Source organism: Phalacrocorax carbo, chromosome 3, assembly GCF_963921805.1.
Source record: "Phalacrocorax carbo chromosome 3, bPhaCar2.1, whole genome shotgun sequence".
Classification (NCBI taxonomy): domain Eukaryota; kingdom Metazoa; phylum Chordata; class Aves; order Suliformes; family Phalacrocoracidae; genus Phalacrocorax; species Phalacrocorax carbo.
Genome location: NC_087515.1, coordinates 99,172,968 through 99,194,258, shown reverse-complemented (window position 1 = coordinate 99,194,258; position 21,291 = coordinate 99,172,968). Strand labels below are relative to the sequence as shown.

The 21,291-nt window shown below is 35.6% G+C and overlaps 1 protein-coding gene across 1 annotated transcript in view; it reads right to left on the bottom strand.

Annotated features, from left to right (window-relative positions):
- EYS (eyes shut homolog) overlaps positions 1–21,291 on the bottom strand; it is an 888,772-nt gene that overhangs the window by 780,032 nt on the left and 87,449 nt on the right. The window contains exon 7 of the mRNA XM_064448569.1: positions 20,391–20,495. Within this exon, the coding sequence (XP_064304639.1) occupies positions 20,391–20,495 (105 nt within the window). The remainder of the gene's footprint in view (positions 1–20,390; positions 20,496–21,291) is intronic.

Here is a 21,291-nt window from a genome sequence, read left to right as displayed (position 1 = left end):
TCAGTCAGCTCCACACCCCAGGCTTTACAGGTAGTATTCATGATCTCTTCACTTTTCCCAGACCTCTTCTCTCAATTGTTCTGTTCTGTTTTTCCAGGCAAGTGCTCACCCTTCTACAATACCTGGTTCCCATTTACTTCTGTCATTTTGTCAGGGCTAGCATTTACATTTTAACTTTCAATGATTCCATCAAAACAGCCTAAATTGTTGAGAAAGCTTGACTTCAGCATCCAAGATGTACCTGTGAGACTATGATTTACCACAGAAATACGATCAGAGATTGTAGGTTATGAAATAAAGAAAATGAAGCACCATGGCAACACCACTTTTTTGTTTGTTTTATTTTTGGCTAAAAGGCATTTTTCTTCCAACACATTTTTTTCTATCTTTTTTTTCCTGCAGAAAAGGAAATATACAGAAACTGAATGTTGTTTGTGAGCCAAGGCAACTATTTAGCATTCTGAAATTTTTCTGGTGCTTCCAAAGCTAGCAGTTCATAAAGTATGCTCTTTTTCAAAGCTATACTCACCTTGGAAAATACATGATTCACTGTAAACAGCCAATGAAGTCCATAAAGTTTCAACAGTCAAGGTTTTACCTTATCTTTCTGAAGTTTGGTATATTTTTTATAAGATACCAGTTCTGTAGCTACACCCAGTTATCGAACACTGTTGTTTTTTTTTCTTTCCCCATGTAAATACATATTACAGTAAAACCAGTTACCTACAATAAAAAAAAAATTCCAACACTTAGCACTACTGTGTTACTTGGCCTTTTGTGATCAAGCAACTTCCCTCTAATATTACCAGGGCTGGTGGCATTTTTGGGGGGCAGGAAGGAGGAGGGAAGCACATATTGCAGAACAGTGATAATTTTTATTATTTTCTATGGTCTATTCTTTTGGAGAAATACTTTGAGAAAGGAAGACTTTTAAATAGGTTTCTAGTGTCTCAGAGTATAGAAGTGAAAAGCTGGTAAGACCTTTCTGACTTCTGTCATATTAATTTGAAAATGAGCTAAACCATACAGTATCTTAGATGTAAAGAATAAAAAGGTCTAAATACCAGTTTCAAAATGACAGCAGGTACTTCCCCTAGAAACCTACTTAACTCACTCATAAAATTCCTTCCACTACTTTTAGGACTGTTCTTCTGGAAGCATTTCATGTGCGTTTCACTGAGTAATCAAGTCTGGTTGGTAATGATTGGTCTTTTGATGATTTTAAATGCATTAATTCTTCCATAGAAAATGAATAATTAGAAGACATTTAGTACAACTAATGATTTCTGTAGATTTCATTAAGTAGAATAAATAATTATTTGATCATTACATGCACAGCTAGCAACTGTGATTATCTGATCAATACACTTTCATAAATGACAGTGACATTATAGACACTGACACTTTTTGCTGATATTTTTTCAGATGTCCTGAAAACCAGCTGCCTTTATAAAAGGCAACAACATAGCTAGTGTATTCAACTTAATACATCCTGATAGCCTATCTTTTGTATTAGGTATCAATCTTCCTGAAATGTAAGATTATTCTGTTTTTTTCTCTTAACTCTAATAAAGCTTTTTATGAAATATCAAGTCTCATTATTTCTTGAATGTCTTGGCTGTTAATTTCTTCTTCTGAAGCAAGATAGTATTTTGTATGCTAGAATGTATACAAAATTCTGTTCCTTTTTAACTTGTTAAAAATTTCTATCTTTGTTATAAATTTGACAGATAATTAAAATTAGAAAATGGAGACTAATAAATAATACCCTAAGAATTTAAATAGTTTATGATTATTATCCTTATACCTTTATAAAATAAACTTTATGTGATAATGTTCTTGATCAAATAAACCTTCTATGATGATGCTTTTTGCATGTATTCATGAAAAATGCCCACTAAATTCACTGATCAAATTGACTTTCAAATTCCAAAAGTCACAAGTCTGAAAGTGCTATTTCTATATATTCCATGAAAGTGAAAGTTGCGTTCTGATGCTTCTAAGAACTGAAAAGTTTTACCATTAGCTCTTCTCTTCTAACAGCAGAGAATTCATGAGGGATTTTGACCTTTATGTGGCTAAAATTAGATATGTTATCTTAAATTTCAAAAAATTACAGTCAAACCAGTTGCTGCAAGTGTCTTCCTTCTCATGCTTGACATACAGCTAGAAATTGCAGGACTAGCTCAGAAGAGCTGGATGACTAAACTTTTGGTGAAAGTTATAGCATGAAGGATTAAACTTCTGCCTCAGTCCTCATCAAGTCACATGTTTAATTCTTTGACTACAGTAGCTAAGAATGTAGATAATGTATTGTAAAAGTTTTGACACAGTGTGGAAAGGAGGGAAGAAGGAATGAGCAAGTCTTTTGTTTGAGCTTTATTTTTTGATTTGGCTATATATGAGCCAAAGGAAATTGCTTATGAAATCTAAGCATGCCTTTTTCCACAAATAAGAATTTCTAAAATACAAGAACTGCTTTTACTAACAGCTGACTAATGCATGTGGCAGACTAAGATAACTGAGTATGCAATGGTAACGGATTAGGATGTTTTTGAAGAAGGAACTGAAAATCTCTTGGAATGAAATAAAGTGCAATATAAGCATAAGAATGAGAAGAAAATTATGTATTTTGAAGAATTAAGCCTCAACTAATGGGGAATTCTAAAAGATATAATATACAAGGGCAAGCATTAAAGATTTTGTAAATAATACCTTGCCCAAATAATGTGCCAGTTGCAGCAAGGACAGTTTAGACTTCCATATTTTTCCAAGGTAAATAAATCCTACCACTAACTATGAATGTACTGTCTCATTAAAGGGACCAGAATAGAATTTTACTTTCAGTCAGACACCTTCAGATCCTGGGTGACTTCAGTAATGTCTGTGTGTAAAGAACTAAGCTTTCCAGATGAAGTTCAGAGACTGTAAATGGCCAGTAAAAGGCCCTCCCTACCCATAAAACCCCAATTATCCCTTATTCATGGTAGATAAAGGGTTGTGGATTAATTTATACTTGGTTGTTGGGGTTTTTTTGGTACCATGACTGTAGATTCTAGAAGGGTGTTGTTGGTAATGTGCATTAGGAGAAAAAAAAACCAACCAAAACATTAGATGAAGCCATCACTAATGCACGTCTAGTAGATGAGTGAACATGACTATGGTCATGTGTTGCTGCAATAATTTTTGTGGCAACTTCATTTGAAGCATTCATATTGACACTTTGGACATTACTGAGGGGAGTGCTACTGCTAGCACTAACCTGCAAGGAAAAGCAGATATTTCTAGCAGTTTGGGTTTTTTTTCCATTTCTATCCCTACTAAACTGTAATCCAGGACTGTATAAAAGAACTGGCACTGGCTGAGAAGGTGGCTTTTAGTGTACCTAGAGATTTCAAAAGAAAAGTGTTAAATTGAAGTTAATTGAGTTAAAGTAATTTTGCACTGGAATTGATACATTATTAAAACTTGTGAGAAACGATGAGAAAGATGCTATTTTTAATCTGATCTACATTCAGGAAGATTTGGACAAAATCCTACATAGATTTTAGAGAAGAAAATTCAGGCATATAAAGGCTTGAGCATCCCTCAAGGCCCAATTTGCCTAAGCGATCCTTAAGTTTCTTTTTTTCTAAATCTCAAAGACATAGTAATAAATGTAACTCATAAATTATAACTCATTTACTAGGAAAAAGCAACAATATGTTTTGAACTGAATGCCATTGAAAAATGGAGGGAGATTTGCCACTATGCTAAATTTTTTAGAAATTGGTTAAATATTGGGCAATACACGTGCATATTCTTTGAAGTACTGTAACAGCAGACACTCCCATTTGGTCTTCTGTATTCAGCCACTGAACTAGTATGACCTACTCTCTCCCCAGCCCACAAAAGAAGGGTTGTAATAGAGCAATACTGAAAATTAAAAGAGGAAAAATCTTGCTTCTGATATAAAGGCTAGAGAACTAATGTAACCCACTTTCATTGTTGTCAGCTGGAATTATATGTTTATGCGTAATATCCTACATCATTTTGGCTTATTGAACAGAAAAACGTGTTTAAATCATGTTTTGATATACATTGTGTTTCATGTCTGAGAGAAAAGGTAAGTGAAATTTTAAGTAGGAATGCTTAATACTAAAAAGAAACACATTTTCAGCCTGTTTATGTTAGTCAACTAACTGAAACTGTTCTGATTCAGATGTGCAACTTGATACGTACAACAACCACTGAAGTTAATAGGCAGGATTTTTCCCCCACAGACACCTAAATAATGTAGATAAATACAGGGATGTTTGTGGCAGAGGAATATGCTCAGTGATCCCATGGCAATGTCTGGTTATTATGAAGCACCTAAGCCAAGTCTTTTAAAAGACATTGCTTGGGCAGAGTGAACACTTAGTAAGGCCACAATTATTATTCATAGGGTTTTTAATTATTATTCACAAATAATTTGCAAAATCTAAAACTCTGAGGAAAAAGTACAAAAGAAAAATACATTAAAATCTCATTTAGTTAAAACCCTTGTATCAGATTATCCAGCTATTGCCTTAAATTCTACATGTCCTGAAGGAAGAAGCTCTTATTCACAGGACTTCAGAGCTATTCAATAGATGTTAGATTATAGACAGAAAATTCTTGCAGTTTCCAGTACTGCATTAAAAGCATGCAAATAAGTTTAAGATGTTGTGTTCAGTTTTCTTAGTTAAATGAGAATAAGGAGAATAAAAGTTTCCAAAAAAGCTAACTGTAGCTAGTGATGCTAATCTCCCAATGTTCAGTTCATTGTTAATATGATTAGAAAACACTCTGGAGAATTATTCAGAGCAATGAAATTTAATTTCTGATCTGAACTGCCCACTGGAAAAGCCTCTCACTTTTTCCATCCATCTTTCCACAAAGAAGGGTAGGAAAGATAACATTTACACTAAGTTGCCAGTCTTCATGAATCCAGATTTAATATGGGTCATAGTTCTTACTAGCAAGACTTTGGCAAAACAGGCACAATAAATCAAAATCATTAGGTCCTTCAGAAACAAAAAAACCCACCCCAAAATCTACTAGCACTTGTTACTAGAAGAAAAATCCATATTCAGTATGAATCACACTAACCATGTTTTTCTTTGGTTTGTGTTTTCTATAGCTTTGGTTTGAAACAGGACCTTTACATTTTAACTGAGATACTCTGTGACAAAATACCAACATAACAATTGTACTTTAAAGTATTACTTCTACCTTGTTTCCATCCTAGGCTAATTTTCTTTCTGAAGACAGAGTATAGTCCTGTCATGGGCTTTTTATTCTGGAAAAAGAAACAAAATTTTAATAATCTTATTTAATTCATTCTTTTCCTTTAGTCTTCCTCAGAAGCTATGGCTATGTACCTGGATAAAGGTAATCCTCCTTTCATTATGAAGAGTCCTTGTATTACAGCAATGGTCCACAGGAATGAAATGAGTATAAAATCTTGCAAACAGGAGAAACCTCAAGAGACAGGATCTCTCTCTCGGTAGAGATAATGGGTGACCATGGGTGGCAAATTAGATATGAGTTTGCAGTGTAATATGACAGAAGAAAGGTCAGTGCAATTCAGCAAAAGTAACAAGTCATGAAGGATGCAGACAGTTGTCATTCTGTACGGCTTGTATGGTATCACACCCAGATGTGCCATTCTATTGCATGTACCTTGGCACCACAAAAGTTATTGACATAAGGGCTTGAGAAGATAATTTGTGTTGAAAAATTAACTATTTGAAGTAAAAAAGGGAAACTAGAAATGTGTAGGTAGGTGAAAGAAAATTATTCACTGATAAGTTCCTACATATACCTGAAGAATGGAAATGACTGGTGGGATTAACTATGTGTTGTGCTATTGGAGCTAGGCAACAGCTGAGCTAATTTTATCTCAAAGCATACAAGAATATGTAACAAATCTGCTTAACTGAAATGTACATTGATCAATGATAATATATTAATGCTTTTAGTAATCTTTAGTATATCACTGAACCTCATTTTAAGGAATGAAAACAGGGAGGAAATTATACGGTAATGTGGTTTGTTAACCCCAGTGGGCAGCTAAGGCCCACACAGCCACTCACTGACTCCCCCACAGTGGGAGGGAGAGAATCCAAAGGGCAAAAGTGAGAAAAACTCATGGGTTGAGATAAAGAGAGTTTAATAAGTAAAGCAAGAGCTGTGCATGCAAGTAAAGCAAAACAAGGAATTAATTCACTACTTCCCATGGGCAGGCAGGGGTTCAGCCATCTGCAGGAAAGCAGGGCTCCATCACGTGTAAGTTACTTGGGAAGACAAAACACCATCACTCCGAATGTCCTCCCCTTCCTTTTTCTTGCCCCACCTTTTTGTTGCTGAGCATGACATCATATGGTATGGGGTATCCCTTTGGTCAGTTGGGGTCAGCTGTCCCAGCCGTGTCCCTTCCCAACTCCTTGTGCAGCCCCAGTCTACTTGCCGGCAGGGCAGTGTGAGCAACAGAGAAGGCCCTGATGCTGTGCAAGCACTGCCCAGCAATAGCTAAAACACTGGTATGTTACCTACACTGTTTTGGTCACAAATCCAAAACACTGCACCATATGAGGTGCTATGAAGAACATTACCTCCATCCCAGCGAAAACTGATAATGTAAAGGTTTGTTTTGGGTGACAGGGAAGTTAATTCCATACAAAGGAAGTTAAATGGACTTGCTTGAAAAACACAAACTTGGACTGGACTAAGAAGTCCAAAGAAAAGCACTTTTAAACTAAATCCCACTTAGCAAAGCTGAACAATTCTCTTAGGATTAAACGCACTCTGTACTGTGCCCTGTTTCCTTGTCAGTTGATGTACAACCTCTCCATCCAGCTGTCAGAAGCATGCTTTTTATTCTCTGGAATTCCAGCAGACACAGCCGGCACAGGCTGTTACAAGCTTAGGGAAGCAAGCTGCTGAGTCCTCTCAGGGACTGCTGGCAGATGGGTTGTGCACTGGACTCCTGCCTGGTGAGTAGAAAGAATAACCAGATAGCAAATTTCCTATCTAACCACAGTTTATCCAGAATAGGCTGGAGAGAATAACCATGCCTAGCTATGCCATCCCTAGAAACGTTCAAGGTCAGGTTGGATGGGGCTCTGAGCAACCTGATGTAGTTGAAGATGCCCCTGCTCATTGCAGGGGGTTTGGACTAGATGATTTCTAAAGGTCCCTTCCAACCCAAACCATTCTATGATTCTATGATTCTACAATGACATGCTAGAAGTCCAAACAGATATTCTGCATTGCTAACCCCAATGGATTAATTTTATATTGTGTGACACAGTCCAGCAGCGATAAATTTGCCATTCAAAGTTGGTCTGTGAAGATATGAAGTATCTTTTCTCAGTCCTGTACCAATTTCAAGTCACAGACAGTTAAGAAGCAAAAAAATGTGGCAGGGTTGCATTACTGTACAGGAGTAAAAGCATTGTAATAAAAGAAGGTATAGAAATGTTGCGGAGTGATGGCATACTCCCATGAAGCACAGCATGGTTTATTATCCAGGCTCAAGCAAATAAAATGTTTTTTTCAATCAATTAAAAAAATACTAAGGAGGATAGAAGAATACTATGGGCAGGGTAAGTAAACAAGTTTATGTAGAATTTAGTGAAAGAAACATCTCATAAAGTTGCTTCCAATAAGAAAAATTCATCACCTATAGAAAAGATAAAAGTCAGTGTCTTTTCGTTTTAAATATTTCCCTGAGAAAGCACATATAGATCTTTTTCACCAACCTATGCTTTTGTTTTGTGAAGTCAAATAAATTTCCATAAGCATGTTTGATTACCTATATTAACAGTCACAAATAGATACTAATAACAGGTAGTTAGACAGGTACTATATTTTACAAATCAGTTTGTGTTCATATAGATATGTTTTTATTATTGATATGTAACTAACTTGAATTTCTAGGGATCATAAGAAATCCACAAACCCCAAACTAAAACTATATGTGTGACCAAGAATGTTTTAAGGCTATATTGAACCTCATTTAGGAAAATTATCAGTAAGGTACTATGTGTTTAAAAAAGTCAGTCTGCAACCAGGAAGAAGTATGCCCAGGTAGATGGTGCATAGATGAACAGGTTGTCTAACATGTACAGGCTATATAAGAAAATACATAATGAAGGGTAGCTGACATAACTAGTTCTCAAGTTAAAGAAACCTGAAATCTTTTGTGGAAAAATCAATTAACCTTGTAAAGGGATACCAATATAATGATGTAGATAACCATTAAAATTAAGCATAACTAGTAGCATGGGTAGAGCTGCCCCTAGTTTGGATACATAATGCTGTAGTAAACCCCAGTGACTTGTGCATTCTCTTAGGAAACAGCTATGCCAAACTGGTAACTGATGGCCTTTGTTTTATTGCTAATTATATCAGCATTTTTTTATTGTCATTTAAGTGAACTGTGTGAATCTAGTCTAAGGCCTTTGTGGTTGTGTTTGGCCTGAGTACCTGACCTTGAGGGCTGCCTATTAAGGCTGGATACAACGACTGATGAATAATGTGGGCAGCCTAGACTGTAATTTGGCTGCAGCAAAACCATGTTATTAATTAGTTGACATTTTTATTTTCAATTGTGGGAAGCATAACATATGCAGATAGTGTGCAGTTTGCCTCAAACATTGTCAGTGTACTTCAACAATTCAGGAAGTAGCTTCACTATTTCAGTCCTGAGTTATTCTTTAAAAAGGACTGCCAATTATGTTGAACTTTATAAAATTGTGTGGTAGATTTTGTGAGGTTTCGTTTTATTGAACTTTTTAATGGTGCCTTATTACAGCTTATTTTCACTGTCGTATAGGGACTGCAATTCTGCCCTTATCGTCCTGCTGCACATAACTTCCTTCATGTTATTTCTTTAATGATTCACATTTAGTTTTAATACATACACATTTTCCACTTGTCCTTTTCAGATCCAGTCAGTGGATTAAAGCAAAAAATTGTGCTTTATTAAAGTAGATGAACACTTATTGGAACCTTAAAGGTATAATGAGAATAACAGAGAAGAAAACTGTGTGAATCAAAAAAACCCCATCCCCAAAACTCAGTTGTAAGGATGGAAGAAAGGCATCAGAATAAGGCTAAAGAGACCTCTGTCCACTCTTACTGCAGTGCCTGTAGTGACAGAGAAAATCACTTCAGCTGGGATTCATCTCATCTCATCTACCTTCAGCTGTCTAAAATTTATTTTTCTAAATCTAAGCTCTCTCAGTTTAGGCTCTGGTGCAAGAGACTCGTACCTCTAGCAAAATGCTCATCCCACCTGTATTCATGTTGCCTCTACAACTATGAAATAGGGAAAGCAATACTTAATATATCCAACTATTTCCTATTTTGTTCACAGCAATGATGACTGCACTTAAAAACAAACAAACAAACGATCAAAACCTGTAGAACTTTCAGGATCAGATTAATGCCTATGCTACTATAAAATGAAAACACATGCATAAAGCTCATTGTATAGTTGTCCCTAATTTAAATTAGGCATCACAGACACTATTATAATACAAATAAAGAGATACCTTTTATCATGTATTTCACCTGACCTTTTTATATGGATAAAATAGAAATATCTATCCATTGAAATATCATACAATGAAAGTGATGAGTAGCACGGGAGTAATGCAGAAATGGTTTTGGAAACTCTGAAAAGGGAGGTTGTCATGGAAACAGCTGGGTTAGAAATCTTTTGGTCGCTACAATTTTATTTAGCTGCTGCTTAGTCTTTACGTTATTTTAATAAATTAATCTTCCTCAAGCCATTCATTATTTTATTTTTTTCAAAATAAAAAGCAATGTTAAGAACTCTTCAGATGCAAGGCAATGACTGATGGCATATTAATCTCTACTGAAATGTACAAAAATGAAAAGTTCCATTTCACTCCTACACTAATCAAGCTGAAAGATTAAAAGAGAAAGGTAAGTAAAAGAGTTAGTCACTCTCTCCATAAAAGGCTATCATGGCATTCTAGACAATGTTTTACCAAGAGTGAACAAAAGGAAGAAGAAAACATGCATAAACAGTCCCCCAAATTTGAAAAGCTTAAATTATTTATTCTATGCGAATGTAACATGTGAACTGAAAAGATCAACTAATAGAGCTTATCTAAAAAAATAAAGTAAATAAGATAAGTACCAGGCTAATCATAAATAGAACACAAAAACCCAGGTGACAGAGTAAAAAAAATGCTTGCTAACTAGTATTCCTGCAAGAAACAGAAGTGTAATTAGTCTGTATGAGCATACCTGCAACAAAAAAGAGTTTCTAAATATTATCATGAAACAAAAGACATATTAGATACCATTGGGAGAAGACTGGAAAGGGCAACAAGTGGCACATATTCATAAAACAACCTGAAGCTACGAATATAAAACAAACTCGAAAGCAAAAAATAATTAATAGTGTTTCAATGAGCAGTATAAGTTGTCAAAATGACAGAAAACATGAGGGACAAATAAAAACAATCTGAAGACTGAGCCACATAAAAGAAGGAGAATGTACAATGAAACTACAGGGCAGTAAAATATACAGGCAATGAATCCCTGGGTTTTGAAAGTGTGCATGCTATTTTTTGGAACAAAAGCAGATCTAACACTCTCCACTGACATTTTTTTCCTGCTAAAAATGCTGATTCACTGATAGCTAAAATGTTTCGTGGACATATTAGTCTTAACAAATCTTGGAGCACAACATAGGTTCAAATACTGTCCTTTAGGTCTTCCTTGGCAGTTAACTGCCCTTCAGTTTACTTGACAGACCAAGTGAAGAGTTACATTCACTCTGTATTGAGCCAACACCATATTAGCTCCAATATGACATGTTAAGTCGAATATCATATACTAGCTGCATATATATCATCACCAAAATTTCCTCTGCCATTCCTTCCGCCAATGAAGATAGAATTATGTTGTACTTCTATTACACTGAATTCGGAATGCAAATTAATCAGCACTAATCAGTCCTTATGTTTCTGATGGAAAAGATCACATGGAGACAGTGAAAAGAGACATACTGCTAATGCCTATCATGTTTTCCTTAGTACTTTTAGTTCTGGCTGGAGGTTTTCTGTGCTCCTATGAAAGAGGTAGGAGTTTCTTCCTATAGAATTGATGGAACACATCTTTCCAGTAGGTATTATTTAACAATGCAAGACTGCTTGCTGTGTTGGAACACAGATTTCAGACTTCTCAGAATTCCTTGCTTTTCCAGTTCCATCTTCTAGGCATATCTGCCATAGGAGCAGTGCTTGCCTCTGTCAAAGTACTGAGCAGGTTTGTTTAGGACCTTTCCACCCTGTTTATAGGGCTTAATGTTACAGTTCTTTCACCATATTTCCTGATTCTTAAACAGAATTCCTTATGTTAATTGTATCACCAGCTAACCTGGATTTAAATATTTTAGAACAGTCTTGTTACAAAATTTGCCCTTAGGTGCAAGACGTAATTGAGGGGGTTAAAATATGGAAGGTTCCTATTTTTACTTTTCTTTTTATTAAATCTGCTGATCCCCAAGACTGGTGCTTGTGGGTGTGTGGTGGGTTCACATTGAATGGTTGCCAGACCTGCACCCATCTGCTTTTTCACTCCCTCTCCTCATCATGACGTGGGGAGAAAATAAGATGAAAGATCTCGTGGGTTGAGGTAAAGACAGGGAGATCACTTACCAGTGAATGTCATGTAAAAAACAGGCTCAGCTTGGAGAAAATGAATTTAATTTATTGCCAATTGAAAATAGAGTAGGACGGTGAGAAACAAAGACAAAAACTAAACCACCTTCCATCTAAATCCCCACCCCTCTTTTTCCCAGTCTCAACCTCACTCTTTTATTCCTGACTTGTCTACCTCCTCCCACCAAACAGCACACGGGAATGGGGAATGGGGGAATGCAGTCAGTCCATAACAGCTCCTCTCTGCTTCTTCTTCCCTCTCACACTTCCCCTGCTCTGGTGTGGCTCTTTCCCCCAGGCTGCAGTCCTTCAGGAAAGAACTGGTCCTCCATGGGCTTCCTCTCCACATGACCCAGATTGTGTCAGCAGCCTGCTCCAGCATGGGCTGCCCATAGGCTGCAGCTTCCTTCAGGGCACATCCACTGCTCTGATGTGGGGTCCTCCATAGGCTGCAGTGTGGGTATCTGCTCCACCATGCTCCTCCATGGGCTGCAGTGGGACAACCTGGCTCACCATGGTCTTTTCCATGGGGTTGCAAGGGAATCTCTCCTGTGGCACCTGGAACACCTCTTCCCCCTCCTTATCCTATGACCTTGGTGTCTGCACCACTGTTTCTCACATATATTTTCTGCACTGCTCTCTCACAAACTTCTGTGCAGCATTTTACCTTTTCTTATATATATTTCCCCTGGGGGTCCACCACCGTGGCTGCGGGGCTCGGCCGTGCCCTGGGGTGGGTGGGTTGGAGCCGGCTGGAACCGGCCGTGCCCGGCACGGGGCAGCCCCGGCCGCTCCTCACAGAGGCTGCCCTGCAGCCCCCCAGTGCCTTGCTACAGACACCCAATACACTTGTAAAACCAAATCCTCCAAACCTCTCTGTCCTAGATATCTGAAACACGACTAGTGAATTTGGTGTGGCTCAATTTTTTGTTTTAGCTCTTTCAGTGTGTGTCTAATGATAAGTTCCAAAGTCATGACCCTTCCTCCATGAAGACTGGAAATTTGCCTGTGCATAAAAAGCTTATGTGCCTGGAGATGCTGTTCAGACAATGCCAATGTCTTCCAATCTGTCCACCATGGTCCATATATTGAGTGGAAGGCAGAAATCACTTTTCCAGAAGCTACTCTTTTAGAAAGGTATAGATATAGAAATAGATACCTTTTAGAAAGGTATGCATACATATATAAAGGTATGTAGATAGACAGGTGGTGTTCAGATTGTATATTCTATGCCCCTGGAAAGAAAGCCCTATAAAAGAATGCAGTCTTAACATTGTAAGAAAAATCTCCTTGAAGAAATTAACTGCTGATAATCATATGCCATGATCAACCAATACTGTTCATCAGCTAAATGGAAATACTATAATCTAAAATGCTAGAGTTCAAATATCACGCTTGTAAAATCTCCTGTATAAGAACATCAGAATATACCAAAGGCCATACTAGCAGTAACCAGTCACCCAACCTATATTATTTTAAAAATATTTTCCTGTTAAACACTTTCAAAAGATGGTTACAGTGTTCACCTGAAAGCCATGCATGTCATGTACACAGAGAGAAAAGGAACTACATAATGATGTCATCCAATATTTAAAGACATTGTCCAATTCCATTTTATCCATTTTATGTTTCTCATTGTCCTGTTTCTTGTCTTGAGATGAAAAAAATTTGTACTCTGTAACAAGAGTCCTATAGAAGTCCATTACTTAAAGTAACATACACCTTTTGATGGATGGGTTTCTTATGTGGTGATACAAAATTAAACTATAGTACAGGGAAATAAAAAAAAAGGGAACCCCCACCCCCGCAACAAACTGATAGCAAGCAAACACAAATGCTTAAAAGGCAAGAGTTTTCTCTAGTTATGTATTTTTAAAAATTAATTCTCTAATTCTGCCAGGTTTCCAAGCAATGCTGAGACATATTTATGTGAATTAATGATCTGTATGATTAAATGACCTCATTTCATTCTATTTAGTGACAATATCTTATTGACAGCAGGTTAGAGTACTGGAATAATTTCTAGGAATATCTCAGCTGTACCATGAAGAATTTTAATGAATTATTTTTAAAGATGCTGAAAGGAGATTTGTCACATGAAAATAATAATTTTAGTGTTAAAGCTGACAACAGGTTAAGACAATGAACTACCTGACAGTAACTAGTAAAGCATAAGATGTATTTCTATAAAATTAGGACATGTAAGTTGAATGTGTATATTTTAGATTTGCTAAATACATATAGTTCTTCTGATTTCTTAGGAAGGAAGAGCAATCCTGCTTCTCAAGGATGGAGGAACTGTATATGTAAGTTTGAAAACTTAAATGAAAGAAGGTTGGTTTTTGGTTGTTTTAACCGACTGTAGGATACAGAAGCATTCAGGGTAGATCTGGGTAGCTGTCTAGAGAGAGAAGTCACACTTAAACTGGCACCAAGGATCCAGGTGAAGGTTAGAATTAGAATTCAGATTTGGATGAGCAGAAGCCAGTGATCAGAAACCTCAGGTGAAAACTTTCTACCATCGGCATCGTCCTGCCATTCATATTAGCAGAACCAATTCTTTGACCGACGTGTGGTAATAAATACATTGTGTAAAAATTCACTCCGGAGCAATGTAGAACTTGCAGCAGGCTTCCTAAATCAAAGTTAATTTCTTTAACCCTCAGGCCATCCTTCCTTTCAGCTTTTATAGATGAAGGGTTTCCTTACCTATGGTCTCTTAGTTTCTAAAATGTGGGTTTTCTTTCTGCAATAAAAGAAGTTTGCTGTCATGTTTATCCCTACTGAGTCAGCAGCATTTTTGACACTGGATACGTGATTGAAAAAGGAATCCAGCATAGTCTTCCCAAATTTAAAGTTTTCTAGAAGTAAGAGTTCTTTTCGAGTTTTTATGCACTTCTGTGTTACTCAGTATTGAATTCTTATCTGTTACATTTAAATTTTTCAGCAGTCTGTGGTTATTGTGTATTTATTCCATCTACATGCTAATTTAAAAGTATGTAAATATTTATTACAGATTATTGAAGGTCATGGACTAGGAATGCCTACACCGTGACTTTTTTTTTATTTTTTAATTTTTGTTTATTACAGCCCTAAAGGCACTCTGAAGATAGATAAATACAGACATAGTCAAAAAAGAATACAGTTTTATGAAATGCCTTTTCTTCACTTTTAAAATTTTCCTTATATCCCCCCAAGAATCTTCTTCTAAGAATATTTAGAACTTCTTTATAGGATGCTCAGTGGAAAACAATGACTTGATTTCATATAATACACTATACCTTCCTTACAAAAATTTCAAATTACTAATACTTGTTTTGACATCATAAACAGCTAAAACGTATCACTAAGGGTGTACATCATACTTTACTAGTTTATGTTCACATGCACAGACTTACAAGTTCACCTGATTTCAGTTGAGACAGAACAAATACGAAGATTGATGTGCAAATTTTTCTGCTACTTTGCACTCACTGAATTATTATTTTTTACATTAAAAGAATGTAGTTGAATTTCTATGGCTGAAGAGAAGACATGTCCTTCTTTATAAGTATTTATCTTTTGAAAAACTTTGTGAATTTCTTCAAAGATTTTTTTTTTGAGAGGATTGGAGATAAGTATAATTTTGTAGTTTTGTATGAAGGTTAAAACATGATTTGACAAAAGACATGTTATATGAACTGCCAATGAATCAAAGTAGTACTTCAGTATTTATGTTACTGTTGTGACTGTAGAACTTTCTAGATCATCAATGAATCCAAGCTAGGCTAATCTCTTGAGCCATCAGAAGGATTAATACTGAGGTTCAGCTAACAGTAGCAAAGCTTTCAGAAGTAATCTAGTTTCTGGCATTTATGTAGGGAAGACATGCCTAGTCGTATTTTGGAAAGAATGTTTTCAGTGCATATGAGATAGGAAATATGAATCAGTAGTGTAAGAATTCAGTAAAAATAGTGGAAATGTAAAATTTCAGTATTAGGAAATTTTCACCATAAAAAGGGCAGAACTGGATCTCTAAAAATAAGCATATTTTAACAGTTTTGTTATTCATTACTGTAATGCTTTAAACCTATCAGTCTTATTTACTTAAATATTTTTATGTGATAAATTATTTCCCACAGCTATACTGAATTTTTTATGATGTGTATCTTACCAATTTAAGGCTATTTAAAAAAAATAATTATTTTGTTTTAGATATATAAAACTTATTCTGACATTATTCACTGTTGTTTTAATGATCATATATAGTACAAACAATCCAGTAATTATATTTTATTTTGGAATGGTCCTGTTGAAGTTTCCTATTGATTTATGCTTTATTTAGTAGTGAAAGAAATTAAGAAAATGCATGAAATATTCCATGACACCAAGGTCTCTTATCTTTATGACTGATGTAAATAATTTTTTCACTGATATTTTAGAGTAATTAAAAATGAGATAGTAGTATCATAAATCATTCAAAAAATAGGGAATATATTTCACATGCTTAGTAAAAACTTTAATGCATCTATTTTAATTTTTTTTTTTTCAAAAAAAAAAAAAATTGCGCTCCTACAGAAAAGTGCAGGGACCATGCTGAATTCAAATACCTTTTGAAACATAGTATAAACATACTATAAAACATAGTATAAAGCATAGTTTAAAATATTTAATACACTGAAGAACTGAAGTATTGTGAGGAAGTTCTCGTTTTAGCTGCATCCAACAGTATGTATTCAGTATTTTCTATATACTAATTACAGAAGTGTGTAATGTTAGTGTGCCTTGGTTTTTATTAACACAGTGACTGTTGGTGATTGAAAAACCCAACAGCTTTGGAATTTCCAGTGGAGAAAATACTGAGGTCTTCACATTTGCATTTATGACAATTTCTAAAAATAGAGACTGTCTTGGAAAATTCATACAGACATAAACATGGTAGACTGGATCTTGGTCTGTTGGATGATTGTCCTGGTAAATCAGAGGTCCCATTGTTCATTTTACATGCATTTCCACTTCAAACTCTTCTTTAAGTAAAATAAAAATGGAAGAACACAAGTCTCAATCAAAAGCCGTTTGATTAGTATATAAATGTTCTCTGACAATGGAATTCTCTTAACTCCAGCCAATGACAAGTGTTAGTAGTGCTGTGCTTCTTCAAATGTAGTACTTCATTAAGACACGATATCTGAAAGAGCTTACTTCAGTATTATTAACATAGCTTTCTTGTTGGGTTAATTAACTTTGCTTTTTAATCAGGCTAATTAGCTCACTTTCTTCAGATCCAACAAAATATCTACGCCCAGTACAGTGAAGAAGCCAGCCTTTCATTGGTCATGTTCACATTCTCATTGGGGCAGTTATGCATTACCAGATGCAACACTATATATCATGTGTAACCACATAAGATTTTGGGAAAAAACCCAATAAAATCTTAATAACAAAAATTCCTACTATTACCTCCACTTTGCATAAAGAAACTGTATTAGAGAAAAGAAGATATGAAACACTCCTTTCAAAACATAAAAGTTTACTATTTATGCAGCATCTCTTCATTACTAAGCCATGCCAAGATCACTTGTTAAGCTCTCTTCACCCACTGCTAATACAAAACTCTTCAGGAGTCCTTCCAGATTTATCTTAGCTTAGCCTTGAGAGTTTCTGAAGGGAAAAATGGAAATTCATCCTTTTCCATCTAAACTATACATCTAGATAACTTATGCTTTCATATCCACAGATAAATGGCATTACTGTTATGGCATAATTTGAAGAAAAAACTCATTAAATTTTAATGTTTATAACTCCTAACTATGATCATCTTTAAAATTTTTAGTTGAAGTTAAAAAATAGTGCTGCTCACTTTTGACAGTGCAGAGGTGTGACGGCCATATTTCTTGCCCAGCAAAGGTATCTTAAGCTGTATCTAGTAAAATAGAGTTACTATTCCTCGTAAAATAATAATTTAAATAAAAACAGAAATAGAACTGCATATGGAGGAAAGCTCTTTATGTTCATTATTTGCAGCATATTTGATAATATTGAACAGTCTAATTTGGAAAAACATCACCATGGACCTAAAAATAAGATGCAGTTGGAGACTGTTTCAGACAACAGCAGGCAAAGGAGAAAAGTGGAAAGATAACAGCCACCTACCTAATAAATAAAATATACTCCAAAGAAAAACAGGCACTGAAAAACAAGTCATTGGTAGTCTAGTCAGACAGACAGTTGCAGATACAAGTATTTTCATTTACAAGAACTTGATAATTTTTGTTATTGAACACCTGTGTTTTATTCAATGTTTTATTATTTATTTATTTACTGTTACTTACTTGCTAAAAGCCAGCAACTACAGATCCTGTGATAAACAAAATTGTTATTTTATGTTTGATTTTTTTCCCCCCAGAAATCCAATATGACACTGCTTGTCAGTGACAGTATGGAGGCATAAACTGTAATTTTTCAATTAAGGATTAGTTTAAGTTAGCTGTCTTGTCTTTTGAAGTGATACTCTTTTTAGAACCAGGCTAGCAGTAAAAATATCCAGTAAAGTAGCAACTTTCATTTTCAGGCAATTTACAGACATTATCTATTTAATCACTGCAATATCTTTGTGAGATGATTACATTTGTTTATCTACACCTTCACTTAGAGAATATGAACTGGGAATTAATTAATTTACCCAAGGGCACAAAGGGAATCTGTATCACATTTAGGTTATAATTCTCCTCTTTTCAGTTCATTGTTAGGTGTGCACATCACTACACAATTTCCCCCCTCTCAAATTCAGCTTGCCTTTATATTAATAATGTAGCTGCAGGTAGTAATACTGAAAGTCTTAACTCTTTTCAAAAATAACTGATCATTTCTACAGATAACTTCTGGTTCACTGTGAGTTACTTGATCCTTTGACTGATGATGCAGAATCACTGCTATGCACAGCATTTTGGTAGAGTCAATAGAACGAAATCCATAGTTTCTAGTGTATAGGTGCCCATTACATAAATCTCATTGTTCCAGATGGAATATCTGGATTAACCTCAGAGGCACAACACAACGGAATAAGGAGTTACAGACACTCAAACCATACGTGCACACACACACCAAGAATGATGATGAAAATTATTTGGATAAGGCCTCTATATAGAATGACTGACTTTTCTTTAAAGAAAGAGGCACAAATGACCTACTATGACAATATCATAACAATTTTCTTTCCTGTCACTGACACACATTCTGCTGTGTGAAAGTGATTGCCTTTCAGATCTGTGGAAGGAGGCTCAGGATGCTTCTGTCTAAAATATAAGAGTGTTAGCAAACACCAATGGGATAGCAAAGCAGTGCATTGAATGTGATAGTCTCCATCTCAGAAGAACAAAGGAGATAATGTAGTATTAATGTTTAGCTACAGCCCTCATTCAGTAAAACAACTTGAACACATGCCTACATTAGTCTCGATGAAACAACAAACATGAAAGCATCATCTTACCTTTGAAGGCATAACTCAGTATTGTCTTCAGTTCCCAGCTCAGCAGGATACCACCCTCAAAGCGTTTAATGATCTCTTGTTATTAAGTACATTGAAGTCCTCTTAAAACCAGTTCCTTTGCTTGAAAGGGATGGTAGGAGACTTGTGTTTCAGTACTCTGACATTTCCAGGTTTTACTGATGACTATCAGTTTCTCTTCTAAACACCCCAGTACTATAAGCCTTCTTAGACCACAACTGTATAAAATTAGTTTTTCTCACCTTATTGTCCATAGTAACAATAAGCTGATAAATGCATTTGTCAAAAACAAAAACCTTTTTAGAATTTATCAGTAATTTCTTATCCATATTTATGAATGAACTTACCGGTGGCTAAATCTCTAGCCCAGCCTCCTTTCCTCAAAATGATTATAAAAAAATGGCAAAAGCCTGTTGATCCTGGTCAAAGGATTTATAAGGTAACTAATTTCTAACCCACCCTTTTCTGTTTTCTTAGTCAACATAGAGTAACATGCAAAATCTCAAATTATACAGTATATATATAATAAGCAAAGTAAAATCTTCAATATTATATTTTTTTCTCAGTTTATTTTGTTGGGTCTCTTTACACTGTGTCCTTAGTCCTGTTGTCACTTGGCCTGATCCATCTTGGATGTACCTTATATCCTGTACCATATCTTCCAGCATCATACAATATCTTGGACACTTAAGGGCACTTCAGGTGGTACAAAGTGCACATGCTCAGGCAAACAGATTGAGGTCATATATACTTTAGAGCAGTCTTTTAGGTGTGAGTAATGTGGCTAGCAGAACAGGATCCAAAGACTGGTATTTGGATGTTTGCTCAGTTTCAACATCTTTTGCTGCCCAAAACCTACACTTTTTTGAAGGAATGTGCTGCTATAAGATGTCTATACAAATAGGCACTAAATAATTGGAAATCTCCAGTTCGCTCATATTTTTTTACCAGTATGTTCCAATACTACAAGTACTTTTTATTCTAAGTAGTCTATTATTTATAAAAGCTAGTCACAAATTGTCATGGACACTCATTGAGAAAATTTTCCTTTTTGTTAGTCTAAATAACTAGCTCTGTACCTTTCAAAATGAAAGCAAAATATTTTCACCATACAAGACTTTATAGCAGTCGAGTAACAAATGCAGAACTCACACGCTATGCCAAAGTAGAAATTGTACAAAAACTATAAAGCTTACCAAAGGGGCAATTGCATTTGAAGCCATTTATGTCCTCTTCACAGGTTCCTCCATTCCAACAGGGTCTGTCTAGACACTCATTCATGCGAACAGAACATGTTTCTCCTGAAATTTTAGATTAAAAAAAAAAAAAAAGACAAATGTGCTAGCATGTTCAAATCATAAAGACATATTTGTAATGAGAAAGGGCTATGGGATTGCACAGTCTAAATGCTGACCCCACCAGCCAAGGTGCACTTACTAAGTACGCAGAGATATTGATAGACATCCTGTGTGTCATGAATTTTTCTGCTTCGTTGGTTACAAGACAGTTCATTTTGACAGGCAATGTTGGAAGCATGACAATCAGGAAAATAGAAAGCTTTCCTACTGAGGGTATGCATAATCCTGGAGCTTTTTTCCATTATAGGAAATTACTATATTCAGGCAATTTTTGTACAGTTGTGTCAATCATTTTTTTTTTTTCATTTCAATCATTGTCTCCTTTGAAAAAGAATGACAAAGTAGCATTGCATATGAAAATCAGGCCAACACTAATCTACAGACAGTTACGTGTAAGAGTAGAGCTCAGCCTAAGTCCTACAGAAAGTTGTTGGTACTATGATACTGGATATTTCTCTTTCTCCACGTAATACAAAGGAGGATGACAATCGAATCACTGAAGAATATTTAATGAGGCAAAATACAGATGAGAGGGAATGAAATAATTAAGAATAAAGGCAGTAAGTATAGTGAAATGCAGATTTGTAATCTACAGTAGGGGTTGCTTTGATCTGCAACAGGAAAAGCTATTTACAGCCACAGGAACACCGAGGCAAATCATATGTTCAGTACATATCACAGGTCAGCGGTGTACAAAGCATGCTGGGCTTCCTGTGAACCTCACAGAAGAAAATAAAGC